The 27269-nt window shown below is 44.5% G+C and overlaps 1 protein-coding gene across 1 annotated transcript in view; it reads left to right on the forward strand.

The window, feature by feature from the left end:
- Positions 1–27047, forward strand: part of dusp16 (dual specificity phosphatase 16) — a 37176-nt gene extending 10129 nt beyond the window's left edge. Inside the window, exons 2-7 of the mRNA XM_055650036.1 lie at positions 14993–15495; positions 15965–16103; positions 19511–19674; positions 20947–21106; positions 23266–23389; positions 25029–27047. Coding sequence (XP_055506011.1) covers positions 15265–15495; positions 15965–16103; positions 19511–19674; positions 20947–21106; positions 23266–23389; positions 25029–26226 — 2016 coding nt within the window. The 5' untranslated portion in view covers positions 14993–15264 and the 3' untranslated portion in view covers positions 26227–27047. The remainder of the gene's footprint in view (positions 1–14992; positions 15496–15964; positions 16104–19510; positions 19675–20946; positions 21107–23265; positions 23390–25028) is intronic.
- Positions 27048–27269: the final 222 nt, after the last annotated feature.

Consider the following 27269-nt stretch of genomic DNA (forward strand, 5'->3'; position numbering starts at 1 on the left):
AATTCCCTCATCCAGATCATTAATATATATTGTAAATAGCTGGGGGTCCCAGCACTGAGCCTTGCGGTACCCCACTAGTCACTGCCTGCCATTGTGAAAAGGACCCGTTTACTCCTACTCTTTGCTTCCTGTTTGCCAGCCAGTTCTCTATCCACATCAATACTGAACCCCCAATGCCTTGTGCTTTAAGTTTGTATACTAATCTCTTATGTGGGACCTTGTCAAAAGCCTTCTGGAAGTCCAGATATAACACATCCACTGGTTCTCCCTTATCCACGCTACTAGTTACATCCTCGAAAAATTCTATAAGATTCGTCAGATATGATTTACCTTTCCTTACCTTACCTTTAAGAGGGATGTGCAGGCCAGGTTATTTACACAGAGGGTGGTGGGTGGGGTGGCGGTGGAGGCAGGTATTATAGTGGCGTTGGTGTGCCGTTTAGATGGGTACATGGATATGCAGAGTAGGGAGTAGGTGTAGGCAGATAAGAGTTGGTCTCGGCATCATGTCCAGCACAGACATTGTGAGGCGTAGGGCCCTGTTCCTCTGCTCCAAGCTCGATGTATAAACAGAACTCTGAGTGTGGTCTATTTTCAAGAAAGAAGAAAATATTTGCTTATGAGCCAGTGGATTTACTCATTCATAGAAATAAGCTTATTGCATTGTATTTGGTGTCTTTGTGTACATGAGGAATGCTTTTGGCAGCTTCACCACGCCTGCTACATTGTCTGATGTATAACTGAGGCTTGAACTGTTTTCTGTCCAAGCAGCTCAAAGTATATGTTGTGAACATTAAGCCAATACCTCCAAAGGCCCTTGGCTTTGTCATGTTATGTTAGATTGTCAATATAATTCAGGCAATCAAATTTGTATTGTCGGGTCAAATCATTGAAAACAAATTCTTTGTGAAGAATTTGTGTTTGTTTGGTTATTTGTGGCCAGGGCTGGTGGTGGAGGCACTGGTGTTGAAGCGTTTGGGTTTCCACATGGATATGCAGGGAATGGAGGGATGTGGAGGTAGACAAAAGTGCTGGAGAAACTCAGCGGGTGCGACAGCATCTATGGAGCGAAGGAAATAAGCAACGTTTCGGGCCGAAACTCTTCTTCAGAGGAGATCAGTTTAACTTGGCAATATCTTCTTCTTGCGTATGGCGTGCACAGCCTAAAGTTGTACGACAACTTGTTCTATTTGATACTTGACAACATGTTCGGCAGGGACATCGTGGGCGGACGGGTCTGGTTCCCTGCTGTACGATCTCTCCACTGATGCTGCCTGTCCCGCTGAGTTACTCCAGCTTTTTGTGTTTTTAGGCAGCATCTGCAGTTCCTTCCTGCACATTGTGAAGAGTTTTGTTCACTGTGATCCAAATATTGTTCATAGTTTCATCTTTGGCCAGTTACTGAGATCAGTCAGTGTTTGCTGGATGGTAAAAAAATAAAATGAAGGTTTTATAATCAGAATGAAAAGCTTGTGTGGCTTCTAGTTAATGTTGGAATCACATCTTCTGATGTTTCCGAGCAAAGACTTTGTAAAACCGCCTGCAGCATTTTCATGGGATGTTTCCCATAATATATTAATGAGGTGCCACCTTTATTAGATGAGTTTATTGTCGGATACACCAGGGTGTAATGACATTTCATATTCATGAGGTTCAGAGTAAATAGCTTATTTAAAAAATAAAAAAAAATGCTTTCCCACTTTTACATTTGAATGTTTATTAGCCGTGGCCCTCTCCACCATTCATTATTTCCCATTTAAACTGTATAGCTTTCCCCAAAATATATTACTTTTTCCACATTATACAGCAATTGCCACTGATCTATCCATCCAGTTTTAATATAGTAATATCAGCCCGTGTGCTGGCTGTATGGAGTATGTATGTTCTCCCTGTGACCACGTGGGTTTTCTCTGGGTGCTCCGGGTTCCTGTCACAGACGTACAGGTTTGTAGGTTCATTGTCTTTTTGTCAAATTGTTCCTGGTGTAAAGGAGAGAAGGTCGTAAGTGATAGGAGCGGAATTTGGCCATTCGGCCTTTCAAGTCTACTCCGCCATTCGATCATGGCTGATCTATCTTTCACTATCTATCTTTCATCTTTCACCTGTCTCCATCCCATCTCCATTCTCCTGTGTTCTCCCCATAACCCCTGACCCCATAACTCCTATTATTTATTATGTAAAAGAATATGTGTGTTATGATTGTGTTTATAATTTGTTTTGTTGTTTGTCTTTTGCACAAAAGTCTGCGAGCATTGCCACTTTCATTTCACTGCACATCTCGTATGTGTATGTGACAAATAAACTTGACTTGACTTGACACCCGTACTAATCGCGTAAGGGCAATCTCTGGTCAGCGTGGACTCGGTGGGTCCAAGGACCTGTTTCCACACTGTATCTCTAAACTAAACCAATTGAGAATATTGAAGACAGCATTTGATGATCGTCCAACCTCACACCAGAAATGTGAGAATGCTCGTTCCTGCAGCGAGCAGCAGCTCAGGGATGGGTCTTGCTCTAATTACCCGGCATGCGGTGGAAAATAACTTTGAAATATCAAACATGATCTCTCGCACGTCCCTAAATAAGTTTCTATTTCTCTACAATACAAATCTTTGTTTTGAATGACTTTTTTTAAAGGGAAATGTAATTTTAGGTAAGATTAGGCAATAGACAATAGGTGCAGGAGTAGAGGCCATTCAGCCCTTCGAGCCAGCACCGCCATTCAATGTGATCATGGCTGATCATCCCCAATCAGTACCCCGTTCCTGCCTTCTCCCCATATCCCTTGACTCCGCTATCTTTAAGAGCCCTGTCTAGCTCTCTATTGAAAGTATCCAGAGAACCAACCTCCACCGCCCTCTGAGGCAGAGAATTCCGCAGACTTACAACTCTCTGTGAGAAATAGTGTTTCCTCATCTCCGTTCTAAATGACTTACCCCTTATTCTTAAACTGTGGCCCCTGGTTCTGGACTCCCCCAACATCGGGAACATGTTTCCTGCCTCTAGTGTGTCCAAACCCTTAGTAATCTTATATGTTTCAATAAGATTCCCTCTCATCCTTCTAAATTCCAGAGTGTACAAGCCCAGCCGCTCCATTCTCTCAGCACATGACAGTCCCGCCATCCCGGGAATTAACCTGGTGAACCTACGCTGCACTCCCTCAATAGCAAGAATGTCCTTCCTCAAATTTGGAGACCAAAACTGCGCACAATACTCCAGGTGTGGTCTCACTAGGGCTCATTAGATGTGCATTGTGTTGAGGCATTTTCTGCTTGTATCATCACCAACAATTGTGCATTGGTGTAAGGATGACCAGTAAAACATAAGGTAGACAAAAATGCTGGAGAAACTCAGCGGGTGCAGCAGCATCTATGGAGCGAAGGAAATAGGCAATGTTTCAGGCCAAAACCCTTCCGGGTTTCGGCCCGAAACGTTGCCTATTTCCTCAGCTGCTGCACCCACTGAGTTTCTCCAGCATTTTTGTCTACCTTCGATTTTCCAGCATCTACAGTTCCTTCTTAAACATGGTCAATAAAACATGATGTAGCAGGCAGGAAATAGACAGGAATGGAATATCTGTGAGATTCTACAAGGAGCTGTGTTATTAATGTAGTGCCTTACGATGCAGATAACATTAGTTAGAACATTACTCACAGACTTGAGGGAGGATAGGAAAATGTCTGTGGTTTGGCTGGGTTGAGAATGTGGATATGTGTGATTTGTGGCCAGTTCATCGAAAATACAGTTACTGGTTTGTTCAAAGTGCAAGGTGATTGAAGTTTTACTGAGATGTACACAGATACTGATTGTTCTGTTGTTGTCAGTTGTCCTGTGTGTTGGATGGCCATGAAGTGTGCACCTTACCACATGCAGAAATGATGATGTATTTCTCCCAGTTGAAGCCGACGAAATGTGTAGGAAGGAACTGCAGTATCTTTTTCACACAGAGAGTTGTGAGTCTGTGGAATTCTCTGCCTCAGTGTGCGGTGGGGGGCTGTTCTCTGGATACTTTCAGGAGAGAGTTAGATAGGGCTCTTAAAGATAGTGGAGTCGGGGGATATGGGGAGAAGGCAGGTACGGGGTACTGATTGGGGATGATCACATTGAATGGCTCGAAGGGCCGAATGGCCTACTCCTGTACCTATTGTCTAGATGCTGGTTTAAACCGAAGATAGACACAAAATGCTGGAGTTACTCAGCGGGTCAGGCAGCATCTCTGGAGAGAAGGAATGGGTGATGTTTCGGGTCAAGACCGTTCTTCGGACTGTACTCGAGAAGGGTTTCGACCCGAAACGTTGCCTATTTCCTTCGCTCCATAGATGCTGCTGCACCCGCTGAGTTTCTCCAGCACTTTTGTCTACCTGCTGATTGGTGGTGTCATTTTGATAGGTTTTCAGTATCACTGGAGTGTTTAGGTTTATAGGAATGTCAGGGTCACAGACCCACACGTCTTTTGGATGAGCACCCACACGATCAAAGGGAGAACGTGCAAACTCCACACAGAGAGCACCCAAGATCAGGGTCAAACCCAGGTCTCTGGCGCTGTGAGGCAGTGTCTCGACCCAATGTGCCCGCAGACTAAAGTTAATGGCTACTTTCTCTGGCCTTTTCCCAGTCGCACTGACTCATCCCGGATCTGGTTTGTTACATGTGTCAACAAATTCCTTCTCCAAAGAGTTGTTCTTTCCAAATGAACTGAAAGTGTGAAGACAAGCCAGTAGTTGAACTCAAATGGCCTTGCATGCAACATGGAACAGTACAGCATGGAACAAGGCCCCGTGGCCCCAATCAATATGATGCAATTTAAACTACAAATCCGTCTGCAATGAGCTCCTTCTCTCCATTCCCTGCTTGTTTATGTCTGGCCAAATGCTTCCTAAACATTGCAATCCTATCTGCTTCCACCATTTCCCCTGGCAGTACATTCCAGACCAGCACTCAGAGTATTTAAAATAAAAACTCACCTCGTAAATCTCATCTTAAACTTTACCCCGTTCCGCCCTCTAGTCATTGGCATATTCACACTGGGTGAGAATATTGTCTACACTAAGTAAGTAAGTGTATTGGCCAAGTATTCACATACAAGGAATTTGCCTTGGTGCTCCGCCCACAAGTAACAACATGACACACAGTGACAGTTACGAATGACTCAGAAAACACTAAACATTAATAAAACATTAATGATAAAACACCATTGATCAAACATGTGAACCAACAAAATACCAGATCTAAGGGAGGCTACAGATTTTTGGCTGTTGAGTAGAACAACTACTCGTGGATAAAAACTGTTTTTATGTCTGGCTGTGGCAGCTTTGACAGTCCGGAGTCGCCTTCCAGAGGGAAGTGATTCAAAGAGTTTGTGGCCAGGGTGAGAGGGGTCAGAGATGATCTTACCCACTCACTTCCTGGCCCTTGCAGTGTACAGTTCATCAATGGAGGGAAGGTTGCAGCCAATAACCTTCTCTGCAGATCGGATCGGATGATTCAGAGATAGATAGATCTTTGATTAGTACAGGTGTCAGAGGTTATGGGGAGAAGGCAGGAGAATGGGGTTAGGACAATAGACAATAGGTGCAGGCGCAGGCCATTGGGCCCTTCGAGATAGAGAGATACGATCAGCCATGATCGAATGGCGGAGTAGGCTTGATGGGCCGAATGGCATAATTCTACTCCTATCCGTTATGAGCTTATGTGCCCCACCTAGACCCAAGGGGTGTTTCTCCCACACCCTTCACCTTCCACCTCCATTCTTTCCTCTAGCTCCACAAGTTGCAATTCTTGGGTGAGACGTTAGGGCTGAGACTTTACTCTATTTCATGGCCATTAAGATGGGTTTAAAATGAAGCCTGTGTGCAGCGGAGTGCTCAGTCAGCTCGTTTTATGGAGGCTGCCAGCTTTACGAGAGAAAGTTGATGGATGAATGAATGGAAATCTTTAAGAATGGGATGAAGCGCAGTTGTGGAGACGGGGCTTGGAATTTATTTTCCATCACTAGCATGTGTTCTGCTGTAAACATTCTCAGACTTCAGCAGGCAGCTTTTTGTTCTCTAGAGACCCAACATTCCACCCTGAAGAAATCCGCATTGCAGCCTGTAAATATTTGACAGGACTGTTAAAGGGCCTTGAGTACTTTGTACAAACGTCTTTTTCGAAATGGACAAAGCGATGCCAAAAGTCAAGATTGTTTAATAGCCAAGTGTACCAACAATGACATCTTTACTTGCTTGGAAAGGATTTCTGCAGTTCTTGTTGAAACTGAAGTTTAATTCCAGGCTCGACCATGGTATCAGGCAGGCAGGCAGGCAGGAAAAGATGTTTCTGAATGTCACGTAGACACTAGCTGAAGAATGCAGCCTGACTGCTGTGAAGTGGGCAGTTTAGGTTTGCCAGTGGTGTAGACTGAGTGATGTTGAGGTGGCTGTGAAGGATCAGTGGTGTGAGGGGATTACATCCATTACCCACCAATGACAGTCATACAGCACGGATACAGGCCCTTCGGCCCAACTCGTCCATGCTGACCAGTATGTCCCATGCAAAAAAGCAAACAACCCACCAAGTGCTGGATTAACTCAGCAGGTCAGGTAGCATCTCTAGAGGAGATGAAACATAGAAAATAGGTGCAGGAGTAGGCCATTCGGCCCTTCGAGCCTGCACCGCCATTCAATATGATAATGGCTGATCATCCAACTCAGTATCCTGTACCTGCCTTCTCTCCATACCCCCTGATCCCATTTAGCCACAAGGGTCACATCTAACTCCCTCTTAAATATAGCCAATGAACTGTGGCCTCATCTACCTTCTGTGGCAGAGAGTTCCACAGATTCACCACTCTCTGTGTGAAAAAATGTTTTTCTCATCTCGGTCCTAAAAGATTTCCCCCTTATCCTTAAACTGTGACCCCTTATTCTGGACTTCCCCAACATCGGGAATAATCTTCCTGCATCTTGCCTGTCCAACCCCTTAAGAATTTTGTAAGTTTCTATGAGATCCCCCCTCAATCTTCTAAATTCTAGCGAGTACAAGCCGAGTCTATCCAGTCTTTCTTCATATGAAAGTCCTGACGTCCCATGAATGGGTGATATTTCACGTCGGGACTTTTCTTCAGACTCAGAAAGGGTCTCGACCTGAAACGTTGCCTTCCCATACGATGCTGCCCGCCTTGCTGAATTACTTCAGCACTTTGTGTTTTTATTTTGTAAACTAGCTTCTGTGTTTCCTTGTGTCTCCAGCTTAATGCCCCGTCTAAGCTAGTTGCGTTTGGCCCATATATCCCTCTAAATGTTTCCTATCCAAGTGCTTGTCCAAGTGTATTTAAATACTGTTATAGTAGCTGCCTCAAATAAAGAGGGAAAGATTGGACTTTATTACCTTCCATCACAGTAATGGGGAGTGCAGGGAAGCTGCCGGGGTGGATGTTTATGTTAAATTTTATTTTATGTGGCCGTGTGTCTTGTTGCTTTTCACTTAGCACGGCTTTAGTAACTCAAAATGTCACTGTAACTTAATTAGTACATGCGCCAATGAACTGACCTTGAACCTTGAATGACCTCCTCCGGCAGCCCGTTCCATATATCCACCACCCCCGGAGTGAAAACGTTGCCTCTCCGGTTCCCCTCATTTCTTGCTGCTTCTGATTGTTGGCTTTCAAAACCCAGATTGGATCTGACCTCCAGCGGTGATATTAGTATGTTTGTATGTCGATTCAATTAGTATGTTTTTGGTGCATTATGTGTGTGGACAGATGGAGTTACCACTCGACCAGATTTCAGACAACCTTTTAATTGCTGCTGTAATTAGATATGTGCGACTTTAATTACATTTTCATTGTACTTAATTGAAAGAGGGAAACTGCCCTGTGGAGAGAGTGCTAAATAAAACAAACCGATACTTTGCCTTTCAAAGCACCATTTCTCTCATTTGATGCAAGCCATGTTTGTAGATCAACAAGGGGTGTGTGTGCGTGCGTGCATGTATGTGTGTGTGCGCGAGTGTGTGTGTGTGCGTGCGTGCATGTATGCGTGTGTGCGCGAGAGTGTGTGCGCGAGTGTGTGTGCACGTGTGCATGTATGTGCAGCATGTGTGCGTGTGTGCGCGCGAGTGTGTGTGCGCGAGTGTGTGTGTGCGCAGCATGTGTGTATGTGCAGCATGTGTGTGTGTGCAGGGCTGCCAACATTGGGTGAGAGATGACAGTGAGACATTGCGAGAGAGCGTAGTGACCGAGGGGGGGGGTGGGGGGGGGGGGGGGGGGGGGGGGGGGGGGGGGGGGGGTGGGGGGGGGGGGGGGGGGGTGGTTGGGGGGGGGGGTGTCCACCCTCCCACGGTAGGGAGCTTTTGCATTTTTCAGCTTGAAATTGTGCACTCTGGTGCATACTGTAGCGAGTCTTAACTTGCACTTGAATGCAACATTTATGCTTTAGTGTGTGTGTGTGTGTGCGTGCATGTGTGTGTGCGTGTGTATGTGCCTATGTGTGTGAACTAGTTGATTAACTAGAGAAAAGAATAATAACATAAATTAACATAAAATACTAGAGAAAAAAGTCATATTTGAAATGCATTTCACTGTACATGGATCAAATAAAGTCCCATACCATGAATGTTATTGAAGCATCGGCAGGTTTATGCAGTAATTGTGCCCAAGTTTATTTGCATGATGTTGGTAAGAACGTGTGATTTTGGGGATAACAGCCTCCATTTTGCACCCCAACCAGTTTTGCACATTATTGGCGTCAGAAACTCACAATCGGGTGAGGTGTCACTCTGACGATTCACCCATTCACTCTTTTCCCCAACCAGGAAACTAGGCTAAAATGACCTGCTTTGATTTCATTAGTTAACCTTCAATTACAACAAGAAGGCAGAGCTGAAGGTTGTGTGCCAGTTTATATCGGTTTGTGAAAGGGTCTTGTTAGCCCCAGTTGAGAAAAATAATTTGACATTTTATGAATATAGGAAAATAAAAATAAATTGAATTCAGATTTCAAAGGGGAATAGTTTAAAAATTGCATTTGGAGTTTGCTGTGAACTGGTTAAACCCTCTTGTTCAAGGTCAGCTTATTCCATAGTAATGTGACCATGTCTTCACCAATGTATTTTTTCTTTGGATGGTAGATAGATAGAAAGATACCATCTGCATTGCCAACCAGTTTCATTGTGTGGCCTTTATTATTTATGAATTTATTATATTATTGCTTTGTAAAAGCTTTACTAGTTTAGTTTACAAGTTCAGTGAATTCAATTTATTTTTATTTTCCTATATTCTGAAGAAGGGTCTCGACCCGAAACGTCACCCATTCCTTCTCTCCAGAGATGCTGCCTGTCCTGCTGAGTTACTCCAGCATTTTGTGTCTATCTTTAGTATTGAGGTACAGTGAAAAGCTCTTATTGCGCGCTAACCAGTCAGCGGAAAGACAATACACGATTACACAATTGATCCATTTACAGTGTATAGATACATGATAAGGGAATAACGTTCAGTGCAAGGTAAAACCAGCAAAGTCCGGTCAAGGATAGTCCGAGGGTCACCAATGAGGTAGATAGTAGTTCAGCACTGCTCTCTGGTTGTGGTTGGATGGTTCAGTTGCCTGATAACAGCTGGGAAGATACCGTCCCTGAATCTGGAGGTGTGCGTTTTCACACTTCTGTACCTTTTGCCTGATGGGAGATGGTAGAAGAGGGAGTGGCCAGGGTGCGACTGGTCCTTGATTATGCTGCTGGCCTTGCCGAGGTGTAAATGAACTCGATATGAGGTTGGTTTGTGTGATGGTCCGGGCTGCGTTTTCTTGTGGTTTGGATGGAGCTGTTCCCAGCCAAGTTGTGATGCATCCTAATAATGTGCAGACGTTTGTTGTCCCCTGCACATCAATTAAGTTCTACTTTTAGATATAATATTAAACATAAATTCTTACACAATTATTGCCACAATTTCTATGAGTCTGGCAAAAAAACTATCAATCTTAAAAAAGAGTCGTCATTTTTATTCATTCCTCATTCACAAAAGCATGGCGATTAGTTAAAGCACTCTGACGCAAATAAACATGTAGCAGCAGGCAAACCTCAATCAGTGACACTTGGAATGGAAATGCTGTTTAGTGGCAGGAGATGGGTATAGAGTGGGGAATAGTCCAGCACCAAACACAGAGCCCTGGGCCCACAGTGTCTGTGCCAAACAAGTTCAAGTTCAAGTGAGTTTATTGTCATGTGTCCCTGTATAGGACAATGAAATTCTTGCTTTGCTTAAGCACACAGAAAAAAAAATAATAATAATAAATAAAAAATAGTAGACATTTACTACAAAACAGATCAGTGTGTCCATATACCATGATATAAATATATACACACATGAATAAATAAACTGGTAAAGTGCAAATAACAGAAAGTGGTTATTAATAATCAGAGTTTTGTCTGAGCCAGGTTTAATAGCCTGATGGCTGTGGGGAAGTAGCTATTCCTGAACCTGGTTGTTGCAGTCTTCAGGCTCCTGTACCTTCTACCTGAAGGTAGCAGGGAGATGAGTGTGTGGCCAGGATGGTGTGGGTCTTTGATGATACTGCCAGCCTTTTTGAGGCAGCGACTGCGAATGACCTTCCTTCCATCGAGGAGATCTGAGCCGATGATGGACTGGGAAGTGTTTACTACTTTTTGTAGCCTTTTCCTCTCCAGGGCGCACAAATTGCCGAACCAAGCCACGATGCAACATGATGCCAACATCAATTCTCATCTGCCTGCTTATACTCCATGTCCACATGCCTCTCCTAAAGTCTTTTAATTGCCACTATCATAACTTCTTCTTCTTCCTGAACAAGGGCGCAAGCTTCCGGCGACAATCAGTGGGAGCCATCGCTTGTCACAGTAGATGACGGTGGTAGCAGGATTAGCTCAGGATACCATGTTTAAGAATGAACTGCAGATGCTGGAAAATTGAAGGTAGACAAAAGTGCTGGAGAAACTCAGCGGGTGCAGCAGCATCTATGGAGCGAAGGAAATAGGCAACGTTTCGGGCCGAAACCCTTCCGGGTTTCGGCCCGAAACGTTGCCTATTTCCTTCAGGGTTTTGGCCCGAAACTTTGCCCATTTCCTTCGCTCCATAGATGCAGCTGCACCCGCTGAGTTTCTCCAGCATTTTTGTCTACTTAGCTCAGGATACTTTCAGTTTCCAGTCCCGTGAAGTGGATGCTTCTGCTCTGGGGCCACCATCATAACGGCCTTCCTAGATAATCAGTCTTTTTTCCCGGGGGGGGGGGGGGGGGGGGGTGGGAGGTAGAGGGGGGGGGGGGGGGTCATAGGTTTTAATGTGAGGGGTTTAAGATTTAAAGGCAACTTGAGGGGCAGGTTTTTCCCACACACAGTGGTGGGTAGATGGAACGAGCTACCGGAAGAAGTGGTGGAGGTGGGTTTAATTCCGATGTTTACAAAAGCATTTGGGCAAATGCATGGAGAGAAAAGGCTAAGAGGAGCGTGGGTCAAACTCAGGCCAATGGGACCAGCCTAGGTGGACAGAGATAAGGCCAGGCCGCAGGGCCTGTTTCTATGCTGAATGACTGCATCAAATGGTGCCTCAAGAATGTAGTTAAACATTTCTCTAACTTGCTGGGCTCCCAGTTTGAATTAAAAATAGATTTTTAAAATAGCTATCATAAGGTGAAAAGTGATAGGAGCAGAATTAGGCCATTCAGCCCATCAAGTCTACTCCGCCATTCACTCATGGCTGATCTATCTCTCCCTCTTAACCCCATTCTCCGCGTAACCCCTGACACCCGTACTAATCAAGAATAGATCTCTGCTTTAAAGGTATCCATTGACTTGGCCTCCACAGCTTTCTGTGGGAAAGAATCTCGCAGATTCACCGGCCTTAATTGCAGTAAAGGACAGCGTTTGTCCAGTTGAATTTCCAGGCAGAGAGGTTTATAAAGTCGCAGTGTGCTTGAGCTGTGGTCGTTTGGGAATGCAATCTAAAGATGGAACTGATGGGGACAGGTTTGCTGCCGTCATGTTTGGGGAAGAGATTGGTGTCGTGTCACAGATCTGAGCTGAAGAACCAGGACTTTGGACCAGCTCTGGGATCCTTCTGCAGTTGTACAGGGCCCTAGTTAGTGAGACCACACCTGGAGTATTGTGTACAGGGCCCTGGTGAGACCACACCTGGAGTATTGTGTGCAGTTTTGGTCCCCTAATTTGAGGAAGGACATTCTTGCTATTGAGGGATTGCAGAGTAGGTTCACCAGGTTAATTCCCGGGATGGCGGGACTGTCATATGATGAAAGAATGGAGCGACTGGGCTTGTACTCACTGGAATTTAGTAGGATGAGTGGGGATCTTATAGAAACCTGCAAGTTGCAACTGCTGATGTAGTTTGCCTTTGGTTACAAAGTTAGTCCAGTCTTTGAGAATAAAATATGGTTTGACTCTGAAGCCTGAGTGTGTGACGTGTATAGATGTACACAGGCCATAACTGATGTGTTTGGTTTGTGTCAGAGTGGACAGTATGATGTCATTATTTATCCTGTAATTGTTCATTCATTCTGCTTTTCCCACAGAGCCTTTCAGCTGCTGCTTTTGCTTTGCTCTTAACTATCTATGGAGCGAAGGAAATAGGCAAAGTTTCGGGCTGAAACCCTGAAGGAAATAGGCAACGTTTCGGGCCGAAACCCTGAAGGAAATAGGCAACATTTCGGGCCGAAACCCTGAAGGAAATAGGCAACGTTTCGGGCCGAAACCCTGAAGGAAATAGGCAACGTTTTGGGCCGAAACCCTTCCGGGTTTCGGCCCGAAACGTTGCCTAGTTCCTTCGCTCCATAGATGCTGCTGCACCCGCTGAGTTTCTCCAGCATTTTTTGTCTACCTTCGATTTTCCAGCATCTGCAGTTCCTTCTTGAACACCATGTTATCTATTGAGTTCTGTGCTTCTAGACCACTTATGCTGCTGCAAGTCGAGAGTTTTAATCAAAACAGTTTTTCTCCACGAGGAGTTGCTCTACTCAACAGCTCAAAATCTGTAGCCTCCCTTTGACCTGGTATTTTGTTGGTTCACATGCTTGATCAATGATGTTTTATCATTAATGTTTTATTATTATTATTAGTGTTTTCTGAGTCATTCATGATAGTCGCTGTATGTCATGTTGTTACTTGTGGGCGGAGCACCAAGGCAAATTCCTTGTATGTGAATACTTGGCCAATAAACTTACTTACTTGTTCAAGAAGGAACTGCAGATGCTGGAAGATCGAAGGTACACAAAATTGCTGGAGAAACTCAGTGGGTGCAGCAGCATCTATGGAGCGAATAGGCAACGTTTCGGGCCGAAACCCTTCTTCAGAAACTAACTTACTTACTTGTCATGTGTCCCTGATAGGACAATGAAATTCTTGCTTTGCTGCAGCACAACAGAGTATGTAAACATAATACAGAACGGGAGATGAAAGTTCAGTGTGTCTGTATACCATAGACTATATATGTACACAATAAATAAACACATAAAGAGCAATAGTAATAATACGGTTAATGTTCAGAGTTTGTTTGATGTCGTCTTTAGTAGCCTGATGGCTGTGGGGAAGTAGCTGTTCCTGATCCTGGATGTTCCAGATTTCAAGTTCCTGTACCTAGCCGGGACAAGGGGTCACAGCTTAAGGATAAGGGGGAAATCCTTTAAAACCGAGATGAGAAGAACTTTATTCACACAGAGAGTGGTGAATCTCTGGAACTCTCTGCCGCAGAGGGTAGTCGAAGCCAGTTCATTGTCTATATTTAAGAGGGAGTTAGATGTGGCCCTTGTGGCTAAGGGGATCAGGGGGCATGGAGAGAAGGCAGGTACAGGATACTGAGTTGGATGATCAGCCATGATCATATTGAATGGCGGTGCAGGCTCGAAGGGCCGAATGGCCTACTCCTGCACCTAATTTCTATGTTCTATGTTTCTTCCCGATGGCAACGGAGACATGAGTGTGTGTTCCATTTCGATAAATGTGACACTCAACACTCTTGAGTCTAGAGTTTGTAGGAAAGGGCGTTGGTGGTTAGGAAGTGATTCAACATTGTTGCTGACACAACCGGCAGGGAGATTCACCCGGAGAGGAAAGTGATAAATTGTCGACGTGACCCTTGGACATCACGGTGACCACTAGTTCACATTCGCCCGATTCTGTCGGAAGAGGATTTTTGTATTGAGCTGAAGTTTCCATTGGTTCAAGTTTTATGATGGTAAATTCTTAATTTCGGCATTAAACTCTATTTGAGGAATGTTCAGAAATCGCTCTCAGTATCGTGTCGTGCTGAGCCGACTGCAAGAGTCCCCCGGGCAAACAAGAAACTGCAGGCGTGGGTTTTCCAAAAAAAATGACACAAAGTGCTGGAGTAACTCTGCAGGCCAGGCAGCATCTCTGGAGAATATGGACAGGTGATGTTTTGGAACGGGACTCTTCAGTCTGAAAATGGCACCATATGACAAAATGTCACACCTCATGTTCTCCGGAGATGCTGCCTGATTAGTTGAATTACTCCCAGCCACATTACTACAATCATGTGGTAGACAAAAGTGCTGGAGAAACTCAGCGGGTGAGGCAGCATCTATGGAGCGAAGGAAATAGGCAACGTTTCGGGCCGAAACCCTTCCGGGTTTCGACCCGAAACGTTACCTATTTCCTTCAGGGTTTCGGGCCGAAACGTCACCCATTTCTTCGCTCCATAGATGCTGCCTCACCCGCTGAGTTTCTCCAGCATTTTGTATCCACCTTCGATATTTCCAGCATTTGCAGTTCCTTCTTAAACATTACAATCCTGTAGTATGTTGGCCAGCAACATTGAGAATTGTGTTTCTTAATCACAGTTTCATGTTTTCATTTCAGCCTATCTCTGGTATAATGTGGGAGCATTGTACTGTACATTAGCTGTAACAACTGGATGTAATCATGCATTTAATTGTAAATATTTAGGAGTTGTGCATCTGTTTGTGGCATGGTGGTGTGATACCTTTCTAATAATCCTTCTCTGTATTGCTTTCAGGTTTTCTACATGGAATATTGAGTGTGATGCAAGCTTAAATTAACCTTTGTACTGGCAAAGAGATGGTGTTTGAGCCAACCAACACTGAGGCTGTTGTTGAGTAGGGCCACATAAACAGGGACAAGGTTCGAGGCTTAGACCATTGACATGGATTTTAATTTTCCAAATCCAATGCAACCTGCATGACATCATTAGGGTTTGTGCTGGAATGAAGTTACTGATCCTGTAAGTCGCACTGACCCATAATTTGGGGACGGCCGGACAGAGTCATCATGGATGATGGGAATACTCGGACTCAGATGGTCACCGCCGAGACACTGGTGGGACTTCTGGAAAATGGCATTGACAAAGTGTTGGTCATTGACAGCCGTTCCTTTGTGGAGTACAATGCCTCCCATCTCTTGGACGCTGTGAATATCAATTGCTCAAAGCTGATGAAAAGGAGACTACAACAAGACAAAGTGCAAATCGTGGAACTCATTCAGCATTCTGCAAAACAAAAGGTAAGGTCGTGGTAGACAAGTTAAACGGAGAAGGGGAGCTTCCACCACCCAGACGTTCTGGGAATGTTGGGATCTGGATCATGCACATGAGTTTATCCTGACATCATGTACGGCACGGGCATTGTGGGCCGAAGGGCCTGTTCTTGTGTTTTACTGTATATGTTCAATGTAGGCTCCTAGTAGAACAAGTCCCCCTTGAATCCCACAGGCCTGTAATTATCTTCCCGCTGTTACCAAAAACCAATGACCTTCTGAAGGCTGTGATTTGACTTCCTCATGGCTGGTTGGTTCCCGATCATGGCGCTAAATGTTGAATAATAATATCCATGCGATTCACAAACTTGCACCGTTTACAACCGCGACATAATCTCACGGAGGCAATAGCAAATAAAATGTTGATGTCAAGTTGCATTGACTTTAGTGAGGGGAGGGGTTACTTTTTAATAACTGCCCCCCATCACCGTTCCAGATTGAGGTTGATGTCACACAGCAGGTGGTGGTTTACGACCAATGCACACAGGATGTCAGTCGCCTGGCCACAGACAGCTTCACTTCTGTTCTTCTCAGCAAACTGGAGAAGAAGTTCAACAATGTATCCCTCCTCGCAGGTAAGGCTTGCTGTTGTCTGAAATGTTCTATGTGGGAGAAACTTCTGCAGACAGATGACAAAACAGCAGGCCATATGGCTTTTCAGGTCCAAGTTAGATCGAAGCAGGAGCAATTAAAGAAATAATCACTCACTTGCTCAGGATATGAGAATTACGTGAGACCGTGTAAAATGTATTAATTGAGCTCGCTTTTATACATTCTTATTTATTGATCAAATTGATGAACAATAAGATTAGTAGTTTGGATGGGAGTCATATAAAAACAATAAAAAACATGTTTTAAACTAGCAACTGAAAGTAAGCATGCAGGTACAGCAGGCAGTGAAGAAAGCTAATGGCATGTTGGGCTTCATAACGAGAGGAGTTGAGTACAGGAGCAGAGGTCCTTCTGCAGTTGTACAAGGCTCTAGTTAGTGAGACCACACCTGGAATATTGTGTGCGGATTTGGTCTCCTAATTTGAGAAAGGACAATCTTGCTATTGAGAGATTGCAGTGTAGGTTCACCAGGTTAATTCCCGGGATGGCGGGACTGTCATATGATGGAAGAATGGAGCGGCTGGGCTTGTATTCAATGGAATTTAGAAGGATGAGGGGGATCTTATAGAAACATCTAAAATTATTAAGGGATTGTACACGCTAGATGCAGGAAACATGTTGCCGATGTTGGGGGAATCCAGAACCAGGGGCCACAGTTTAAGAATAAGGGGTAGGCCATTTAGAACTGAGATGAGGAAAAACATTTTCACACGGGGAGTTGTGAATTTGTGGAATTCTCTGCCTCAGAGGTCAGTGGAGGCCAATTCACTGGATGCATTCAAAAGAGTTGGATAGAGCTCAGGGCTAGCGGAATCAAAGGATACGGGGAGAAGGCAGGAATGGGGTACAGATTGTGGATGATCAGCCATGGCGGTGCTGGCTTGAAGGGCTGAATGGCCTCCTCTGGCACCTATGTTTCATCTGAACAAATTGCTTAATCATGAAAGCCTCAACTTGCCCAAGGCTTTGTTGACCTGGAACAAGATTGCTGGTTCATGTGAGATGCCAGTGTGAACCAATAGAGATACCTATTCTCAAATTTACATATTAGCAGGATAAACCTTTAGCAAATAAAACAGTCGTTGCGATGAATAACTGACGGTAATCCAATCGGCTTCCTCGAGCACACAACTCAATTCAGAACCTGTCTCCCTTGGATGGTCACATTGCACAGACACATTTGCACTTTAGACTGTTTTATGATTTTGCTGTCCTTTTATAAATCATGTTTCTCGGGGTATCTAAATCTAAATTTTATTAGTTGTGAAGTTATGACGTCGGATGGAAGCTGCGTACCGAATCTTGTTGCACGTATGTGCAATGACAATAAAATATATTATTATTATTAGAATGTGAAAAAGTTAAAAAAATGAAACAGAAAAATCATGTGAATAAAATCCATTTTGCTTCTGAATTACCACAATTGATTGAACATTTAAAAAATTAATTTCCTCCCCTGCATTTAAAATTGTGGCAGTCGTTGTTTCTTCATTTGATAAGCGAGGGGATCAATTAAAGCAGCCAAATTCTTCTTCGTTCAAGAGTCGAGAGTGTTTTATTCTCATGTGTCCCAGATGGGACAATGGAATTCTCACTTGCTGCAGCGCCACAGAATATGTGAATATGTAACATTGTACACAACGGGGGAAGAGAAAAAATAGACAAAATTCAATAAATAACAAATATAGTGTAATAATAATATAGTCATTTGGTAATAATATAGTCTTTGAAGCATCCACCCAGACTATTCGTGTTTAAGAAGGAACTGCAGATGCTGGAAAATGGAAGGTAGACAAAAGTGCTGGAGAAACTCAGCGGGTGCAGCAGCATCTATAGAGCGAAGGAAATAGGCAACGTTTCGGGTCGAAACCCGGAAGGGTTTCGGCCCGAAACGTTACCTATTTCCTTCCGGGTTTCGGCCCGAAACGTTGCCTATTTCCTTCGCTCCATAGATGCTGCTGCACCCGCTGAGTTTCTCCAGCACTTTTGTCGACCATCCAGACTATTCGTTTTGAACTGAATTTTCTAATGGGTGCACGGCATTTGGAAAACCATTTTTTGACTCGTTTAAAGATTTTCAATAAAGATTTACACCCAGAAACCTTTAGTACAGTGAAATTTTTATTTTGTTCAAGTTGATCCTAATTCTCGAATTCTTATGTAGTACAAGTTCCACTTGTAGAGAAATGTATAAAAGCGTGTTTTTATAGATAAAAGGAATTGATGTCAGCATTGTGAAGCAAATTGAGTAATATCGTCAAAGTTAAATGCGTCACAATCTATAAATTCCCCTTCAGCCTTTAGTTTTTCATATTGACTCTTTTCTATCAAGGTGCTCCTCCTACACACATGTGTCCTTTGGGATAGTTGCTCTTTGCATGCAATCTCTCTGGGTTTGGTGTGAACCAATTATCATAGATTCAAGCTTCATTTGTTCCATTTTTCCTCCTCTGCTCACATGGCAGTGATTCATATGGAAGTATAGTTTCACAGTTTCTCTGAGACACACGGACAAAGTGAAGACTGGTCACACGTGGGCCTGAACTATTGATCTTTGAAGGTTGTTTCATGATATCAGGGATAAGAGACTTATGAATAAGGAGGAATATTGATAATGTACAGGCAGATAGATGTTCACGACTAACTGAACTTTGTGCCTTCTACCACAGTGAAGAATGCTGTGGTGGATGTTTGTGGTGAATCTTATTGTGTGTTCTTTTTTAATTGTATCGCTGCTGGTAAATTCATCTCACCGCAACTTCGGGTGTTTGTGACGAATAAAATCGACTATTGACTATTAAATAAAAGTTGGTGTTGACATCATGTTCAACAGACATTGCGGACCGAAGGGCCTGTTCTTGTTCTACGCTTTTATGTTCTATAAATTGTAACAAAGTGTGTGTGTGTGTTATTGGACATTAACTTTTGTTCGTTAGATAAATAGACCATAGACAATAGGTGCAGGAGTAGGCCATTCGGCCCTTCGAGCCAGCACCACCATTCAATGTGATCATGGCTGATCATCCCCAATCAGTACCCCGTTCCTGCCTTCTCCCCATATCCCCTGACTTCGCTATTTTTAAGAGCCCTATCTACCTCTCTCGTGAAAGTATCCAGAGAACCGGCCTCCACCGCCCTCTGAGGCAGAGAATTCCACAGACTCACAACTCTCTGTGAGAAAAAGAGTTTCCTCATCTCCGTTCTAAATAGCTTACTCCTTATTCTTAAACTGTGTGTGGCCCCTGGTTCTGGACTCCCCCAACATCGGGAACATGTTTCCTGCCTCTAGTGTGTCCAAGCCCTTAGCAATCTCATTGTTCTAGGAAGGATCAAGGCTTGTGAACAGTATTGCTTTGTCTCTATTTGCTAGGTGGATTTGCCAGGTTTTCTTCCACCTTCAGCAGCCTGTGTGAAGGGAAATCCTCTCTGGTGCCTGCGAGCATTTCCCAGCCTTGTCTCCCCGTGACCAACACGGGGCCAACTCGCATTCTTCCCCACCTTTACCTTGGCTGCCAACGAGATGTGTTGAACAAGGTGAGTGAGCTCCAATCTCATCCCATCCACCGTAGTTAATAAAAATGAATCTCTGCAAACGGGGCAGACACTTTCCATTCATTTCAGACGAAATGTTTAAGAAAGAACTGCTGGAAAAATCGAAGGTAGACAAAAATGCTGGAGGAACTCAGTGGGTGAGGCAGCATCTATGGAGCGAAGGAATAGGTGACGTTTCGGGTCGAGACCCTTGTTCAGACTGAGCAGACAGGGTCTCGACCTGAAACGTCACCTATTCCTTCACTCCATAGATGCTGCCTCAGCCGCTCAGTTTCTCCAGCATTTGAGTCTACCTGCCACTTATTTCAAATAACTGCACCATTATGTGACTACAACTGCGGGGACAACATTTCCACAACTAATTTATAATGCTACCTTGCCAAATTGCCAAAGATATTTGAGTGATATTAAGGACAAGTTATTGGAAATGAGAGTGGAGGGCCGTAAAGTCACCACTAAGCAGACAGACAGACACAAAATGCTGGAGTATTTTAGCGGGTGAGGCAGCAGCTCTGGAGAGAAGGAATAGGCGACATTTCGGGTCGAGACCCTTCTTCAGACTTCTTCTTCTTGCATATGACGTGCACAGCCTAAAGTTGTCGGACAACTTGTTCTATTTGATCTTATTTGATTGTGCATGTCGGGTTGATTGCCAAAGCATGCTAAATGCATTTTGTTGTCTCTGTACTGTACACTGACAATGACAATTAAAATTGAATCTGAATCTGAATCTGATTGCATTTGTCGAAACAGGGCGGACCACGTGAAGGTTGCAATCTCCCACCCCCTTCAGACTAAGCAGACAGGAATCCTTCTTGTATTTATGAAGCACCTGGATTTACATTTAAAACCTGTAAACTGAAATGCTGTGGATGAATAGCTGGAAAATGGGACTGGACTCTAGAACAGATACATGGACTGAATGTGTCGGAAGGAACTGCAGATGCTGGTTTAAACCGAAGACAAACACAAAATGCTGGAGTAACTCACCAATATAGGCAGCAGCTCTGGAGAGAAGGAATGGGTGATGTTTCAGGTCGAGACTGAAGAAGGGTCTCGACCCGAAACGTCACCCATTCCTTTACTCCAGAGATGCTGCCCGTCTCGCTGAGTTACTCCAGCATTTTGTGTTGACCAAGGACTGAGTGTTTCCCTCTGTGCTACAGCTGGTTATAATTCTAAAATGCAATACGTGTACTTGAATGATTCACGTTCCATGACATTTACAAGCATTGTTTTTTCTTTCAAATACAGGAGCTTATGCAGCAGATTGATGTTGCCTACGTACTCAATGCCAGTAACACATGTCCCAAACCCGACTTCATTCCAGAGACTCACTTTCTACGTGTTCCGGTGAACGACAGCTTTTCTGAGAAGATCTTGCCTTGGCTGAACAAGTCTGTTGAATTCATAGGTCAGTAGAGTGGTAAACGGAGCTTATGGTCTGCTTGCCTTCATAGGCTGGGGCATTGAGTATTAGAGTCAGGATATCATGATGCATCTTTACAGGACTTTGTTAGGCCACATTTATAATAATGTGCGCAGTTGAGGTTGCCCCATTGCAGGAAGAATGGAGGTGTTGTAGAGGGGCATATGGAATAGGGGCAGAATGAGGCCATTCGGCCCATCAAGTCTACTCCGCCATTCAATCATGGCTGATCTATCTCCCCATTCTCCTGCCTTCTCCCAATAACCCCCGACACCCATACTAATGGGTACAGAGGTGGTTTACGATAAATGTTGCCTGGATTAGGGGGTAGAAGTGACAGGAGAGGTTGGACAGACTTGGCTTGTTTTCCCTGGAATGCCTGAGGCTGCAGGAAGACTTGATAGAAGAATGTAAAATGATGCGAGGCATTGATGAGGTAGATAGTCAGAACCGTTTCCCCAGGGTGGAAATGCACTTTGTTTGCCTTCCATCACAGTGAGGAATGTGGAGGAGTCACTGTGGTGGATGTTTATGTTAAAATATTTTGTGTGTTCTGTTGCTTTTTATTGATCTGACTGTACGGCAAGTGAAATTCCTCATATGTTGCAAAACATACTTGGCTAATGAAGTGTTACAATGATTATGATCTTTTAAAACATAATTTTGTTCACATATACTTGATGCTTATTTTGAGATTTTCTGACTATAAATGAAATTCATCGGCATGCTTGCTGCCTGAAGGAGATGAGAAAAGCAGCTTCAAAGCATCAAGACCAGGCAGGGGGACGTGCATTTTCTGTCATGGGGAAGAAGAAAGGAAGAGGCGGAGACTGTGGGTTGAGGGAGAGCTGAGAAGTGGAGGAGAAAGTAGGGACTACCTGAAATTAGAGGTCAATGTTCATACCACTGGGGTGCAAACTGCCCAAACGAAATATGAGGTGCTGCTCCTCCAATTTACTGTGGTGCTCACTCTGGCCATGGAGGAGGCCCAGGACAGAAAGGTCGGATTGGGAATGGGAGGGGGAGTTGAAGTGCTGAGCCACCGGGAGATCAGGTTGGTTATTGCGAACCGAGCGGAGGTGTTGGGCGAAGCGATCGCCAAGCCTGCGCTTGGTCTCACCGATGTAGAGCAGCTGACACCTGGAGCAGCGGATGCAATAGATGAGGTTGGAGGAGGTGCAGGTGAATCTCTGCTACACCTGGAAAGACTGCTTGGGTCCTTGGATGGAGTCAAGGGGGGAGGTAAAGCGACAAGTGTAGCATTTCCTGCGTTTGGGAGTAGGGGATGGAGTTCCCTTACAGGAAGCAGTGTAGTCCAGATAGCCATGGGAGTCAGTGGGTTTATAGTGGATGTTGGTCAGTAGTCTATCACCTGCGATGGAGATAGTGAGGTCAAGAAATGGTCGAGATTGATGTGACCAGTTGATTTGTTTATAAAAAGCTATATTTCAGCCCTGAAGAATGAAGGAACTGCAGATGCTGGAAAGTTGAGCAAAACACAAAGTTCTGGAAGATCTCAGTGGGTTAGGCAGGATCTGTGGAATAGACTGACGATGTCTCGGGCATTGAAGAAGGGTCCTTGACCTGAAACGTTATCTGTCCATTCCCTCCAGAGATAATACCTGACCCATTGAGTTTCTCCAGCACCTTATTTTTTGTGCTTAATCTCAGTTCTGCTCAGTTACAGAGATTAAGGGATCGGGGGTATGGAGGGAAGGCAGGTACGGGATACTGAGTTGGATGATCAGCCATGATCATAATGAATGGTGGTGCAGGCTCGAAGGGCCGAATGGCCTACTCCTGCACCTATTTTCTATGTTTCTATTAAGCCATCCTCCACATGTATCAGAGGGATTCCTTCAAATGGATTATTTTCCTGTTATTTCACCCATAAGGCGCCAAACTTTCTTCATCACTCGAACAAGAAATTAGCAGTTACTTCATGGGAATGTCAAATGCATGTTTGAGTCGCGGTTAAAGTTTAAGGCACCGCGTGTGTGTGTGTGTGATTACATCGACAGACTAGAGCAACATCTTGCACCTGGGTGACAGTGTGCAGAAACATCTTCTCAATTGTGTAGAACCCAGATTATCTTGCAGTTAATGGGATTGTGAATGACATTCCCTCATGATTTTGTTTCCAGAGAAGGCAAAGGCTTCGAATGGCTGTGTGTTGGTGCACTGCTTGGCTGGGATTTCCCGCTCTGCAACTATTGCCATTGCTTATATAATGAAGAGGATGGACATGTCCTTGGATGAAGCTTATCGGTAAGATGATTTATGTTACCAATGACTTGAGTTTCAACTCTTCCTCCCCCCACCCCATGGTATGTCAGTGTTAATCTTTCCATAGAATTATTTGCCATCACTTATCATCAGAGAAAACTGTTCCAATATAATTTCTCAATCTACATTAGCTTTTGCAGTCATACCTTTAATTTAAGTTTAAATCAAATAAATTATAATTTCCAAAATTATTTGACAAATTCTATACAATACCATGCTGTCTTCCCTTACAACTCACTGTACAATGCAATGGCATGCTTCTATAATATACAGGTTGACAATATGCTTGCATTTTCAGAGATCTGATTGCCAGGCTTAAGTGTTAGTTTAATATAATGACGTGACAATAGTTCAGCAACAGGCTCGTTCAAAGTCAGCATGGATTTATGAAGGTGAAATCGTGCTCGACTAATCTTCTGGAATTTTTGAGGATGTAACAATTAAATTGGATAAGGTAGAGCCAGTGGATGTGGTGTATCTGGACTTTCAAAAAGCCTTCGACAAGATCCCACACAAGAGATTAGTTTTCAAAATTAGACCACATGATATTGGGGGTGGGGTATTGACACGGATAGAGAACTGGTTTGCAGACAGGAAGCAAAGAGTAGGAAGTAGCGGGTCCTTTTCAGAATGGCAGGCAGTGACTAGTGGGGCGCCGACAAGGCTCAGTGCTGGGACCCCAGTTATTTACAATATATATTAATGATTTAGATGAGGGAATTTAATGTAACATCTCCAAGTTTGTGGGTGGCAGAGTGATCTGCGAGGAGGTTGCAGGGTGACTTGGATAGGTTGGGTGAGTGGGCAGATGCAGTATAATGTGGATAAATGTGACAATTATCCACTTTGGTGGCAAGAACAGACAATTATGTGAATGGTGTCAGATTAGGAAAAGGGGAGGTGCAATGAGACCTGGATGTGCTTGTACATCAGTCACTTAAAGTAAGCATGCAGGTACAGCAGGCAGTGAAGAAAGCTAATGGCATGTTGGCCTTCATTGCGAGAGGATTTGAGTTTAGGAGCATGGAGGTCTTACTGCAGTAGTAGTTTCCTAATTTGAGGAAGGGCATTCTTGCTATTGAGGGAGTGCAGCGTGGGTTCACCAGGTTAATTCCTGGGATGGCGGGACTGACATATGAGGAAAGAATGGGTCGACTGGGCTTGTATTCACTTGAATTTAGAAGGATGAGAGGGGATCTTAAGGGATTGGCCAAGCTAGATGCAGGAAAAATGTTCCCCATGTTGGGGGAGTCCAGAACCAGGGGTCAGTTTAAGAATAAGGGGTAGGCCATTTAGGACTGAGATGAGGAAACATTTTTCACCCAGAGAGTTGTGAATCTGTGGAATTCTCTGCCACAGAAGGCAGTGGAGGCCAGTTCACTGGATGTTTTCAAGAGAGAGTTAGATTTAGCTCTTGGGGCTAACGGAATCAAGGGATATGGGGACAAAGCAGGAACGGGGTACTGATTTTGGACGATCAGCCACGATCATATTGAATGGCGGTGTTGGCTCGAAGGGCCTACCTCTGCACCTATTTTTCTAATAAGTACTGTGAAATGATTTTCTGGAACCTACATTTATAAATGAAACATTCAGTACCTGTGCCATTTGTGTTGTTCAGGTTCGTGAAGGAGAAGAGGCCGACCATTTCTCCCAACTTTAATTTCCTCGGCCAACTGCTGGACTTTGAGAAAGGGTTGAAGACTCACCCTGGTCAAACGGGAATGCTCAGCAAGTTGAAACTGCTGCAGTTGGATCGAGCTGGGGACCAGAGACTAGCTCAGGGCGGTGGGCCGTTTGACAGCGTAGGAGAGAAGCAACCGTCGACTACCTCAGCTGCTGTGGATCAGGACCCGACTACACCGCTCTCCATGCTCATGGAATCCACTGCTTCCAGTGTGGGAGAAGAATGTGTCTTGGCTCAAGAAATCAACGGCCTTAGCCTATCCGTGGACAGACTAGAGGACAACAACCGGTTGAAGCGCTCATTTTCATTGGACATCAGGTCGGTATCGTACCCTGTGAGCAGTGGAGGGGCGAGCTCTGCACCAATTGCTGCGTGTTCTGTGGAAAGCTGCGGTCCTGGGCATGAGTTAACTGCAGGGGAATCGAGCCGGTTCTGTTTCTACGCCTCTGCTCAGCCAGAGTTGGATCTCCTCCCGCAACTCAGCGCGCCCGCTGCCATGGAAGTAAAGACACAGCCGACACAAACCATCTGGGAGCAAGGAGCAGCCAAAAGCTCAGCTAAACCACCTCCACAAACCACCGTGCCCAGGACACTGCTCTCCCCACTGCAAAGAAGTGGAAGCATGGAGGACAACTATAAAACAAACTTCCTGCTGGATCTTTCTGGCAGCCAGCAGCGACTAGCAACGTCTGCAGCGGGAATGGGGCTGAAAGGCTGGCACTCGGACATTATCTCGCCTCAGACATCCACTGCTTCATTGGCCAACACCTGGTACTTTGCAACGGAGGCGCTGACTGGCCAGGCTCCCCGCTTCTTGTCCGGCTCCACGCTGTTTGGTGGCACAGCTGCTGCTGCCGCCTACTCTGCCTTTGGCTGCGGCCAGTTACCGCCCGGCTGTGAGGGGCCGGGGTCGGGGTCGGGGTCTGTGCGGCGGAGGGAGAAACACTGTGACCGGCGGGACTCCAGGAGGAGCTGGCACGAGGAAAGTCCGTATGAGAAACAGTACAAGCGGCGCAGCTGCCAGATGGAGTTTGAGGAAGGCATGAACGATAGCAGGTCACGGGAGGATCTGCGAAAGGTCGGCAGTCAGTCCAGCTTCACCGGGAGCCTGGAGATCATTGAAGTTTCCTGAGGAAATGTTAAATACGCAAACTGTGAATGATTCCCGTATACAGTTCCCCCCAAAACAGAATGAGAACTTCAACCAGGGACAGCTGGATCCGAAGTATTGCGACGAATGCTTTCGTTGTTCAACACACATTTCTCATCGCATTGGTGCAGAATGAGCATCCTCTCCTTGCACACTCAAGAGAAATCCCAGCTACCATTAGATGAGTGTCCAACAATGCACTTTCCCTCCGAAGACTGAGCCAAGTTCTGTGGAGATTTTTGTTTTAAATTCCAGAGAAATTTCTGGATTTCTGTGTGTATGGCCATGGTTTCCAGCGCAAATCTCTTAGCATCTGTACATAAGTGGTGTGACTATCTTGATTTGAATTTACAGATAGGTAAGGTGCCAACGCTGCTTAGAGTAAATACCTCAAATTTCAATCTTATACTGTAAGTAGGTATTCAGCAAATCAGATCTCAGGTCAGTCTTGATACAGAAGAGATTTACAGATTTTGGCTAGGTTTGAATTTAATGTGGACTGCTAAATTAGCACTGAGGAAATGTCTGTACAGTTAATTTTGATTATACAAATGAAGATGGTATCAAAATCAAGTAGAGATGTAAATGAAAGAGATGTGAATTCTATGCAGAGTGCATGAGTGGCAGATGGAAGGATGCCTGGAGGTGTCCTTTTGTGGAAAAGTGCTGGCAACTTGTTCAGGATGGTACAAATTGTCTGTCTGCATTTGTTCAAAATGTGTCAAGTATGAGAGAGAGCTATCTGTGGTTAACATGATGTTCAACTGGGTGAAATGAAATAAAATCTGAAATGGTACCTGTTATATATGTGTGTGTGTGTGATTTAAACACCATGTCAAATTGTTACAGACACTAGCAGGAAACATCCAAAAATGAAAACCTGAATCATATCATCAAAGACCATCAGCTTAAACGCTGCTGTTTCTCCATCCAGATGCTGCGGAAAGGCCAAACATTTCTTTAAACTTCTCAAAGGGCTTAAATGAAACACAGCACAATGTACTTCCTCTTAGATAGTTGCCTCC

Source organism: Leucoraja erinacea, chromosome 19 (assembly GCF_028641065.1).
Source record: "Leucoraja erinacea ecotype New England chromosome 19, Leri_hhj_1, whole genome shotgun sequence".
In the NCBI taxonomy this organism is placed as follows: domain Eukaryota; kingdom Metazoa; phylum Chordata; class Chondrichthyes; order Rajiformes; family Rajidae; genus Leucoraja; species Leucoraja erinaceus.